A 13510-nucleotide genomic window follows, 5' to 3' on the forward strand; every position below is an offset into this window, starting at 1 on the left:
TCGCAGCTTAATTAGTTCATGTAATACATAAAAAACTAATGAAGAGTAGTGAGATTATAAGACAAAATTTGAATTCGTCTCCGGGAATTTTAAATTTACAGTCATGAATAGGACTGTATTACTTTTGACAACTTCGAAAATTTAAAGTTTTTGAAGTTTTTAAAATTGTTGAAGCTTCTAGAACATCATTGATATAATGAAAGATAATCGGGAGACTCTCTCATGACTTGTTACTTTTGACAACTTCGAAGATTCGAAGCTGACTCCAAACTTACGAATTTTCAAAGTTAACCTCAAACTTTCAAAGTTTAAAGCTTATTTTGAAGCTTCGAGCTTCAAAGTTTTCGAAACTTTGAAGTACCTACGAAGTTAACATTCGAATACTTTCAAAACTTCGAATCTTTGAAGTTGTCAATGGATCGCAAGAGGATCTCGTAATTATCTTCCGTAATCGATGATGCTCTGGAAGCGTGACCTCCAAAATGTCAATTGATTTCGATTAATGATTCTACGAAGAGTAGCGTCGTAGCTAAATGTAGGACATCGAGCAATGCAGATGCCGCCGGTTATTCCTCGGAATATTACGGCATGTTAGATCGATTGGGCTAATTCCGGATTTTCTAGTTCAAAAATATGCACAGTATCATCGCTTAGCTTATTTTTAAGCGTCACATTAACGTGGCATTGATTAAAGCAACATCTTTTTCGCCTGGTCTAATTTGTGTTAATCAAATTAGAATCCCAATATATCCCCATGTATATATAATATAGAAAAAAATCAGGAAAATTAATATATTAAGATATGAAATGTTTAAAAGTCAATTGTGTAACATAAACGAAATCTGCTAAATATTTTAAAAATTAATAAATCGAAATTTCTTTATACTTTATTAACTGCGTTTGATTCCAAAGAATATTTAAATCTATTCTTTGATTTATTATCTCGAAGCCTGATACTCTTAATCGTTTTCAGCATCTAACTTTAATTGGCACTTCTCTTACTTAGTGGATGTATTTATATAAGCGGTCTTATTTCTATAATATTAATATTAAATTAATAATTGTGTAATCTCGATTTTTCGAAGTTTCGATCCTCGAAGATTTTAACGTCAAAGCTTTGAAGTCGAAAACCTCCAAATCATCGTCCTCATTCGATATCCCGCGTCAAATTCCATTCAAAGATGAAAGAATCAAAGATCCTCGTTATATTCGGGAGTCTTCCGCAAGTAGGAGACATTCCGTCTTCGAGTCTAATTTGAAAAGCCCAACATTTCGATCGGAAGCCCTCAATCCGAATCGTTTCTCGATTACGTGTTTCGTGTTTTGTGTTTGGCATGCGCATATCTGAAGTTAACTCGCCTTTTAACGATGCTGTTGATCCATTCTCAGTTCCGGAGGATCACCTGCGCGTAAATCGCGGCACGCGGCGGTTTTATTTTTGGAGCGTGCCATCGTGTGATACAGCCTAATAATAAGCACGGCACGCCGACCGGCGCGATTGACGGCCGCATACGCGCTCCTGCGGATGTTATTTGGGGTAATATCGCCTCGCGATTCTCTCCCCGTCGCTTCCCCGTCGTCACATTCGAATTCTCATCGGGTGACGAGGGTGCCATATACGCGCGCAGGGCAAAACACGCCCGCCCTCGCTTTGAATCGTTACGGCAGAAATGATCCGGATTCCGCGGATTCCTAGGCGCTTTATCGGCCGGTTATTTTGCGCCGTTACCTGGTCAACCGCCAAACGGGACCGTCTGTTTTCGGTCGTATCTGTCGCGATTCATCGCCGAGGCCGAGGTCGATTGAATGAAATCGCCGCGTGCTTGACGCGCGTCCACGACATTGGTGAATCCAAGAAAGGATTCGGCATAAATTGTACCAGAAAGTTGCTTCGGTCAAATTGTACTAAACTATGATATTTTGCAAATTATGAGATGCTGATCAAAAATTTCCTTAGGCAAAATCATAAAAAATGGACAAATTTTGCTATAGCATCATTTGAAAGTTGAAAATTTAAAAATTAGAAATGTAAAGGAAATTTAATAGTTGCTTTTAAAAAAATAATGTACTTTGTAAGTACGCAAATTGCATAATTTTTTTTTAAATGCAACTATGTGTGTTGTCTTTGTACCAATTGATTTATTATTATTCTATGCATAAAAGTATTAAGATGTAGTTTATCAAAAAATGAATAGTTTATCACATAAAAATACTTTACATCCAAGACAGCAACTTTCAAATGGTTACCTCTTCATTTTTTACAATTTTATCCAAGAAAACTTTGGCGTCATAATTTATAAAATATCATAGTTTCAACCAATTTGATCAGTCCATTTTCCATATGATTTATGCGGAATCCTTTTTCAAAGAGAGATATTAACGCGCCGCACAAACGAAATTTTTTTTTAATATTATAAATATGAAAAAATAGAATCTTAAATTATTATTTAAATTATTATTATATATTGAAAAAAGTATTATTAAATGTATAATTTATAAAACGTTTTATCTAAAATTATATTAACAAAAAAGAATAATAATAGAATCTATGTTTTTTATATCTAGAAGTTTCTTAAATTAAAAAATATTTTTAGAATATTAAAATTGTGATTAAGCATTTCAAAAATATTTAAACTATATATAACACTTTGCTGTAAATATTTTTAAAAAAAGAAACTCCAAGGGGGGGAGGGCTACGATCTTCGCCAATAGTCTACGGCCGCATCTGTAGCATTCCATTCCTCAGGTGCTCCCAAAATTGATTCTTGAGAAGACGCGCAATTCCTCGGATATAGAAATCCATTTCCTAAGGAATCTTTCACGGAATGAGAGCCTTGTATTCACCTTTCGTCTTGTATTCACGCCTCCGGTATTTGCGATCGCTTTTCGCGCGCCTGAAATTCCTGCTCGCAGAGGAGTTAACAAAAGTAATGGAGTAAACGATAAATACGATTTTGCTTTTATCTGACAATTGAATAGTCGCACGAGAAATTTCCGTAATTTATTTTAATAGAATACGATGAATGAAAAGTAAAGATACGATCGAACGTGAGTCACGATGAGTGATTATAACACACTGTTAAATTCATAACATTAAATTTGAATTATTTTTAATTATTTCTATAAATCGCCAATGTTCCTTGTGTTAAATAATTTTAGTATTTTTAACTTCAAGTGTGTCGAAGTGTAGATATTATTTTAATTCATTTTTTACCAATATGTAGTAAAAAAATAACCAAATCTATATTCTATCAATTTATTTTTATAATTGAATTGTTTAATATCAATGAGAATTAATAGAAGGTTTTAAGAGCCAACACAAGTTATATGTGTGTATATGAATATTCTATATTAAAACGCAAATATATAATATTAGATTTGTTTAATTAACCAGTATTGCAAATTTTTAAATGACACATTGCCATTACAGAAAAGTTATAAATAAATACAATGTCGCGTTTATAAGCGATTAATTGATAAAGAAAAATAAACTCGGAATTTGTATCACTCGTAGATATTTACGTGTAATTAGGACGAGCAGTTGACACGACCGTGTGACGTTCGCTCTCGCGATCGAAGAAATTGTGCCACCTTGCCATTCGCGCGACATGCATCAAACGCTCTAAAAGTATCTACCATCCCTTTCTAAAAGTAGATCTTTCGTTTCGGCGTGGCTCGAAAAAACAAACGATTTCATCGAAAACACGCGGGATGCACGTACGCCGTTATTCAACGAACGTGACCGCTGGGAAACGTCTCTCGGAAGAACGATTGATCGATCTGAGAAACTCAGCTCGCCGATCGATACGCAACGCGAAGCCACATAAATTAATTTTACATTAATCAAAGATCTGCACTTGATTTCCCCAAATAATCTATGTTTTTGTAATTAATTTAATTATTTATATACACTGAGAAAAAAAGACTAAATTTTAATAAATATTTGTTTGAATATATAGAGAGAGAGTACTAACATAATATTTACGGTATATAAATCAGATACGCTAAATAAATATTTACTAAATAAAAAATGATACAATAGTTAAATAAAAATAATGATTCTTGTATATCAAATAAACATATATTTAATAAATATTTAGCTAATATTAATAAATAAATATTTATTAAAATTTATATAATACTTTTTCTCGGTGCATAAAAACATGCGGCTTATAATTCAATTATTATTTATAAAAAAGGATATTTGCATAATTTTATATTTTATGCATATTTTTATATTTTATATTTATTGCATGAATGCTCTCGTAATTACAGTTCCCATTTGATCTAAAATCGATAACTGAGATTAAAGAAATTTCTGCAAAACTAATTTTATTGGTTATAGATAAATTATAGATATTGGTTATAGATAGATATTATAGGACTATAATTATTATCAAATTTTATGCGAATTTTATTTTAAAGTATGTACATAGAATTTTGATTCGTTAAACGTAATTACATATAAAGATACAAAATTATGTAAATGATGATTTTGTTCTATTTCTTCGCAAGGAGAACGTCGACCGCAAGTTGGCAGAAGAATCTGTAGCGAGAGAACATCCGGTTTTCTGCGGATACTCCGCATGTATGTATCAAACGTTTACAAGATCTTATTTTTCATCCAATCATGCGAGGAAACCTGCAAGAAATAGACGTGGGTCTATTTGCAGAAATACACTCGGTGGACGAAGGATTAAGTATTGCTTTCGCTCTAAAAGCAGAGGATCCCGTGGCGCCACGAGAAACAAACAGAAAAAGAGGGAGAGGGAGAGAGAGAGAGAGAGAGAGAGAGAGAGAAAGAGACAGAGAGAGAAGAGAAAACTTGAAAACGTACGATTCTACCGAATGTGAAACGACACGGTGCGTTTGCCTGTCGTCAGTCAAATAAATTATACGAGGAACGTGATAACCGAGAAATGTGTTGAGGCTCTGAAAATCGCTCGGTGTCACGAATTTTCTGCGGGGGGGCGTAGGGGGGGGCCTCCCTTGTCGTATCTTTTCTCATGTGTGTGCGACAACTCATAAATAAAGGTACTAATCAGTAACGCATTCTGAGCACGGCGAAGCATGGATTCGAACCTTCTCTCTCAATTTCTAGACACTTTTACATTTATTAATTATATCACCATTAATGTCTATTTCTATTAATGTAGATTAAATTTATTGTAAATTTAATTTACTTTTTATTCTTTTCAAATTCTAATAATTATACTGAAAAAAGTTATCAAGTTTTAATAAATATTTGTTTGAATAGTAACTAAGACTTACTTGCAATAAAGAAATATTTACTCAATAAAAAAAGATACTTAAATTAATAATTTTTGTACATAATAAATGTATATTTACATTTATTGAATATTTAGTTAGTACTATTCAAACAAATATTTACTAGAATTTAATATTTTTTCCTTAAAGAGAGTAAAAAAAGATAAAAAGATAAATTAAATTAAGAGATTAAAGTTAATCTACATTGCATTGGTTAGAAATAAATATAAATAGCGCAGCAAAAATTTTAGGGGTTTCAAGCAACGCGCGAACAGACCCATTATTTTTCACAATTCTCTCTCTGTCTATCTATCTCTTAGCGTGCCGGCGATTCTCGTGGCTTATTCAAAGAGTTTCGCGTGAGAAAGAAATTGTCGAGCCACGAGTTTAGCTACTTTCACACGTCGAGATAAAGCAAATAGAGTCCTCACTCAGATCCTTTGTTTCCATCTTTCCCTTTTTATATTCACCGTACCTCGCTCACTGTCGAGATAACTCCTAATTGTTATAGTTGTAAATCTAAGTGGCGATCAGATAAAGCAGATAATAAATTAGATAATGAGCTCGTAAAATTAAAAAACAAATTATGTTTAATAGAGCTCTTGAAAATCAAACAATAATAAATATTAATTAATGGACAATGAGAGCATTTGGAGCGCAATATATATTCACATTATTTGTTGATACAATATTCTTGGACGTTTCGGTTTACTTTGAATCATTATCAGCAATGCCGTATAATTTTCATAACAATATTCAATCCCCACAAGTTGATTTCTGCGTTCGACAGAGGATGAGCATATCCTACTTCCTAGTTGAGAAATGCCTTTACTTCTCTTCGTTGTTTAACCAAGTGAATAACCTCCGCTTTTGCAAATCATAGTTCGAAGCGCAACACGTTACATTACAATAAGTAGAAAATAAATTATAGATATATTACTAAAGGTACTATCCCTGTAGAAATCAAATATGTAACGTTATGTGTTGTGCTTCGGACTGTGATCTGCAAAAGCGGAGGTTATTCACTTGGTTAAATAATAAAGAGAAGTAAAAGCATTTCTCAACTAGGACGCAAAGACCATCTCTAACTTGGGGATTGAATATTGTTATGAAAATTATACGCGATATTGCTGATGGTTTAAAGTAAACTAAAACGTTCAAGAACATTGTATCAACAAGTAATATAAAAGTATTGTAAATATATTTTATGTATTGTGCTCGAAATATCATATAAATGCTCTCATTGCCCGTTAATTAATATTTATTATTATTGCTCGTAGAATTATTTTGGACAAGTGTGCAAAATAATTCGCTATCGCCGGTCTCTAAAATCTTTGAAGTGGAATCTAATTCTAAAGAGTGAAATCTTCTTGACAATTTAACTCAGTTGACACACTGGCTTAGTTACCTTTCTTTTGTCATTGTTTATAATTATATAGATTCCGCTCCAAAGATTTTAGAGAGCAGGTATCCCGTCCTGGGAAAGTACGTTGTGTTCCCTTTCTCTCCCAGCGTACATCCGAGACCTTCCATTCCTTACGAAATTCTTCTTTTTGCCTAAATCTACATATATAAAAAATTTTATTACATTAATTGGAATTCAGGTAGATTCAATCAAAAAAATACAAACCGATACTCATAATGAAATGTAAAATGCATTTTATTTTAAGCATCGTGCCAAATATAGCAGTCCAATCAAAAGTTGTCTAAAGACAATGTCCAATCTCTTACTTAATTAAAGATCTCTACTTAAATACCCCGTAATTATCATCGTTGCACTCGTAATACTGGCGTCAACCACTTGAACGCACCGCGACAGGCTTCAGGGAAAAACGGTGTGTGGTCGTTGATGCCTTGTGGATAATTAATAGCCCCGTGAGAGTTTTCCTGAGTAGCCTCACGAGCCTCCATAAATAAGACTTAATCAGCAAGTTACAAGGAGGAACGAAGAGAGGCGAGAGAATACCGGCTTTCCGACAATCGAAGTCGGATCTTTCTCTCTCTCTCTCTCTTTTCCCCCCTCCTCCCTTACCTTCTCTAAAGAATTTATCTCCCACAGAGAGAAGAGAGAGAGAGAGAGAGAGAGAGAGAGAGATTTTCGCACCCCTTTCTCTTCTTTTCTCCAAAAAATTTATCTCCCTAACACAGATCCTCTCTTTCATCTTTAAGCGTGACTTTTACAGTTGCCGAAACGAGCGATTTACAAATTCTAAATCTTCCCTTTGAGCGGTCTCGTTAATAGTATGTTCATTCGAGAATATTTACGATATTGGCTCACGACCAATTCCTCCGGCAATATCTCGAGAAGAAGTAATATATTGCGGACAGAAGATGACATTTTTTTTTCTTCTTTCTTAGAATGAAACAGATTATCATCGTTAAATCGAATTCGAAACACTAAATTCTTCACAGAATAAAAGTCACATGTCAAGTCAAAGTAATAGAAAATATTGCGGAACATAAATCTAACAAACAAAATATATAACATAAATAAATTAATATATTTAATAATTATTATTAATTACTTATTTAGTATTAAATATTTAATGAGAAATGGATTGGATTACTTATTAGCTGCTAAAAAAATAGCTTTGCAACTATTGTAAGATTCTTTAATATGATTGATTTATACATTTGATTTATACATTTAGATCCAATGAGATTTTACTAAGGGTAAAACCAAACACATATTAAAGAATTTTACAATTCCAAAGCTGCTTTTTCTGCTGAAAGTCGCAGTCGTTGTTTTTGTCTAGTCTCAAACATCGCGTCGCGAGTGTTTAAGGGGAATTAAGGGGAATTAAATTCAGGAGCATTTGCCTAAAATCATCTTCGTGATATTTTCAAGTCGTTTCGTAGATCGGTTAGATCGGCAATACATGCCGCGGCCGATTTTGTTGGAAGGTCGAATACCGTTCTATGACTCAGATCACTGGTTATGTTTGTTTATGCGCGACGAGTATCCATCCGGCAGAGTTTCGATTCGCGAAAATCCCTCTGCCAATATATTTACGTGAGCGAATAACACAGATCTTCCACCGAGGCAAGAATGTTCGTCGCGGAACGCACGTGCATCTGCATATTCTGCATCCGTAAATACGCGTGAGAGAATTGTGACAGCGTGCGTCGGTCGACTGGGAATTCAACAGTTCCTGTCATTTATGTAATGTCACTTTTAAAGCAACCCCGACAAAACGCAGTTTCCGTTTGCTACTCTTTCGTTAACCATCTCGCGCTTTCATTGAAAATTTAGTTCGAGCGCGAAAGGAACTACGATCGCACGAATCATCAGATCACGAATCGTCACGCCTTATTTTGTGTCATATATAAATTTGACTAACATACCAAGTATGTTATTCTAATTAAATTACAAAAGATTATCGTTTATTTATCGTTGCCAATAATTTATTTTAGCTAAACATTCATTATTAAGCAATACTTGGAAAAAACTTTTTTTTTTCTGTAAAGTATGTGATAAAAAATATATCGCTTACGTGGAAAGAATGATCGAATTTTTCCGTGTGTATTCGCTACAACAATATCGCAAATCAAAAATATTCAGACATTTAGTAGATATAGATCTAATAATTTTGTTGGATCATTTAAGTTAGCAATAAATAAGCGTGGGAAACTCAAGTATAATGATCAATGCTGCAAAAAGTTTTGCGACAAAGTCTTTTTGAAAGAAAGTTTGAATGATTTGAATCATTAAAATTTTGTAATTATTAATTGTAATTTTGATGTAATAATTGATTTTAGAATAATGAAAATATGTCCTTTCTTTTTTCTTTGTTTCTGTTCTTTTTTGAAAATAAAATAATAATTTTTAGTTCTGTCATTATGACAAATGTGCGTAAAGTGTGAAGATTTTTCGGTTTGTCTGCGGAGGACAAAACTGGAGCGATATTCTATTCCATAAAGCGTCATCCCGTAAATTAACATCGACTTGAATTTAAATCTGTTTACGCTTTCTTTTTCGGTCATCTGGTTTTGTTCAAGAGTCACGGAAAGGTTCATTCCCATTGCGGTATAAACGTAGACAATAGGCGAGCTGTTCTTCGTCGCTCTAAATTTACCGTGAATATAATCGGTAAATCTCAAGGTATAGGTATATATGTAAGTGTGTAGCACGAATACATTGACAATGATGACAAAGCGAAACTGAGTCATGATTACGAGCAAGACTCTTGCTCAGCCTTCCGTGTCATTGTTGCAAGAATTCAATTGTAACCTAAACGAAGAGTTTTTCCCCCGCGCTAATTAATACGCAAGAATCTGTGATTCTTCATTTACGCGCTTCGATGGTAGTGTTGCGTAACGCGCAACATTCTCTATTAGTAATTAATTACATTTTGCCGAGGCGATATTGCCATTACATAGTACTATAATATTATGGGATGCATTACATTCTACTAATAATATTAATGTCTTCTCTCTGGATAAGTATCAAAGACAATTTACATGTTCATAATTTGCATCTATGTAATAGCATTTACATATTTAATATTGTAATTAGAATTCGTTAATGGCCATCGTGACATAAAATCGTTATCCGATTTAGAAGCTATCGCGATGACGCGAATTTGCCAACTTCACAACTTGTCATTTACGTAACGATATATGTACTCATCAGCGGCTCTTTTTCATTACAGAGCATCCGGGGAACAAATCGAGCCTTGGCTTCAGCCTGAGGGGAGAGTACCACCGTCACTCCCTGTACTTTCCCGTCGCGGTTTCCGGCAACGCGGAGGACATCACGATCGATCATGCGTCCCTGAGATTCCTCCTCGAAGGCGATCACAGACGTCCACGCGATCTCGAGGCGCTGATCTATCTCCGCACACCGGTCTCTCGGCGTCTCCTGCTGCGGCGCGAGATCCCGCAGGGCGAGCCAACGGATTCTCGATGGATGGAATTGGACTCCACCGAAGCGACTTCGAGCTGGCTTGAGGATGGTCTGGAGAACCACGGCCTCGAACTGGAATTTCTTCACGACGGTCGGCCGACACGACGCGAGGTTTCCCATGCAACGTTGAACGTGTTCACCACATCGGAGCCTGGAAGTGGTAGAAGAAAGAGGTCCACTCCCGAGGAATTGATGCCATTGCACAAGGGCCGGCGCAGCCGGTGTAAGGGTGACAACAACAAGAAATGTTGCCGGCACGAGCTGACGGTGATGTTCAAGGATCTGAAGGGCTTCGAGTTCATCGTATATCCGAAGGGCTTCGATGCCGGCTATTGTAAGGGCCGTTGCCCACCCCGATACAATCCAGCACATCATCACGCTCTGCTGCAGAGTCTGTTGTGGAAGGAGGACCGGAAGAGGGTACCTAAACCGTGCTGCGCACCCAGCAAGCTCGACCAGTTGATGATTGTCTACTTCGATGAGAATCAATCAACGCAGCTGAAGGTTTCCTATTGGAAGAACATCCAGGTGTTGGAGTGCGCCTGCTCGTAAAAAAGAGGAGAGGAAAAGAGAGTGAAACAGTCTACCATGGCCGAGGACTCACCAAAGAATCGTCCGAATTGCGGTTCGGTGATGCCATTCCACATTCGCGTGTGTTAAGATATTAGATACAACTATTAATAAATATACTGATAATGGCGAAAGTAAAAAGAATGTACCGTCATTTGACTTTAAGATTTTCGTGCACGTCCGCGATCCCTCTAGACTTCCATTATTTCTCTCTTTTCTTTCTTCATACGATTCGGACGATCCAAGGCATCACCGAATACTCAGACCCTGTAAAAGCTCGCACAGACCCAGGGTCTCGCATCGACTGTGATACTAACGATATTTACTTGTCATTATATTCCTTATTATATAGCGATCGTATTTTATATTATTAGGACATTCTCACTACATCTAGACCCGGCTAAACGGAAGCGAATCGTTGCGAATCGTCGATAATCGTGAGCAATGACTATTCTAACAGAAATCTAATATTGGCCAATGTAAGCTAATTTATTACTGAAAGACAATAATTATAATTATTTATTTGGAGTACTAAAAACACTAAACAGCAATTTTAATACTTAAAATAAGTAATTAATTATTGTTTTTCGGTATTAAGGTTGTATTAGATATTTTTGTAAAAAGTGCCTGAAATTGGGAATTTATCTTTCTATATAAAAATAAATATTTTATATACATGTATGAAAGTTCAGTAAGGTTAATATTTAAAATATTTAATACAATTTTATAGTATTTTATAATATAATTTTAAAATGTAATTTTTCTCATTTTATCTTAATTATTTTTTAAAAACATGCCTTCTTATTAAAATAATTTTTGATCCTTGAAGTTCCATCCAAATCATCACCAAATCTCTTGTATTATTTTCAAATACAATATAGAAAAATTTATAATTTTTTCATAATTTTTTCTTTTTAAAAAATGCGAGTAATAAATTCTTAAATTGGCCAGTATTAATAGATTTCTGTAACGTCTTCTTGTTTTAGTCGGATGAGCATCCCCCCGAAATGCCATAACATCATCTTGTAACGCATATCCTCTATCTGTTAATTTATTACAATCACGCTAGGCTTCTGCGAAACGAGCGGATCGATGTCTGATGTTAATGTAATTTTATGACACAAGCTAAAGTCTTCGCTCTTATCGAACCTACTTTGTATCGAGGTTTCGTTTAGTTCCTATAGAGTATTACGAATGGAATCTCTGAGTCCCAAATAAATCTTTCGATTTCTCTTTCCCGTAAGCAGTTTAATACGAATGTGTTAATACGAATGTTTTTTGTTCTCGCAAAAATTTCATTACATATTTTCCATGAGATTTACATCGATCGATAGCCGCTGCTGCATTGTAATCTCCATGTATGCATATTTCGAGTTTTATCTGTGAGATAATAATATTATTCGCATTTTATCGAATGTGCATCGCATATTTATCGAACAACAAAATCAAGAGAAACAAGATCATTGTTTTTCTAACGCGTCCGATGTAAATTGTATAAAAATTTATGATCGCGTGCATTATTGTAAAATTATAATCTAATTAACCACCACTCAGCGGCGCCTTTTTATTATCATTATTCTTGTCCCTCTTATTGTCAACTTATCTGATGATGGAGATCCATTTAGCGAAGTCTTAAATATATGATTTATCAGTTTTCAATAAAAAGACGTGCTTATTTCTCTTTCATTTCCTATCACTGCGCGTTGATAAATCTAAATAAATTACAATTAAAACAAAATTTAGATTGATCTTATACCAAGGAATACCGTCGCTTTTTACAATTGTCTTAATTTTACATCAATTCCTTACTAATAAAGGAATAGAATTTATTAGACTTAGGCTTGTTCCACCTTTCGGTAAACTTCAACTCACTGTTTTACTCTCTTACTCTCTTATATTCTTATTCTTTTACTCTTTTGTTTATCTAATAAGTAAATTACCACATAGTTTATCTAAAAATGAAACAACCGGCCCTAAATAATTCACTTCAAAGATTCGAAGAGTTATAATATTTATTTATATTGTAACTTCATAAGTAAACAATATATGATGTTCTTTTTATCTTCCTCTTTTTTTCTTAAATTTCGACAATATTTATCTAGAATATATTTAAAATTTTTTTCTCTATAAATTGGCTCATTTATAATCATGATCGAATTTCTTTTAAATTTATTTAATTTATAACTTTTTGTGGACTGACTATTGCAGTGAGATAAGAGAGACTTGGAATATAAGTCTTTCGTTACACTCCACAAAATTATTAGAACAACATATTGCTGTAAGAAGTTATACAATCTCAAAATACGAATCAAATATCTCGCTCTTCAAAAGATGCAAATTGATACAAATTTAAATAAAAAGATGCAAATTAAATTCAGCAGCTAAATTCAGGATATTAGGAGAACATGATTTGGAAGAAGTAATGGGCGAATTCAAGTGAGCAAAGCGACTAGATCTGCTCGCCGAGCTTTTAAACATGATTGGTTGGATCCACAAGTAAGAACCAATCATGCTTCATTTGCTCGACAAGCAGATCTAACCGCTTTGCTGACTTGAACTCGCCCGTTTTCTTCTTATTTTTGATAATTCGCGGCGCGAATTTCAAAATGTATTTTTATAAAATACAGACAGAATTTTCTCCTTACAATTTTGTATCAATTTTCATCATTAGCAAATCGAGATCTTCGGAAAAGCTAACGAAAGTCAAATACAAAATTTGCGCTAGTCAATGATCGTTATACATAATTAATACACAAAACAGCTTTT

The 13510-nt window shown here is 34.4% G+C and overlaps 1 protein-coding gene across 1 annotated transcript in view; it reads left to right on the top strand.

Moving 5' to 3' along the window:
• LOC105626512 overlaps positions 1-10726 on the top strand; it is a gene marked incomplete at its 5' end in the record, with an annotated part of 46405 nt that extends 35679 nt beyond the window's left edge. Inside the window, one exon of the mRNA XM_012207811.1 lies at positions 9921-10726. Within this exon, the coding sequence (XP_012063201.1) occupies positions 9921-10726 (806 nt within the window). The remainder of the gene's footprint in view (positions 1-9920) is intronic.
• Positions 10727-13510: the final 2784 nt, after the last annotated feature.

The sequence above is a fragment of the Atta cephalotes genome (assembly GCF_000143395.1).
Source record: "Atta cephalotes unplaced genomic scaffold scaffold00005, whole genome shotgun sequence".
NCBI classification, from domain to species: Eukaryota; Metazoa; Arthropoda; class Insecta; order Hymenoptera; family Formicidae; genus Atta; species Atta cephalotes.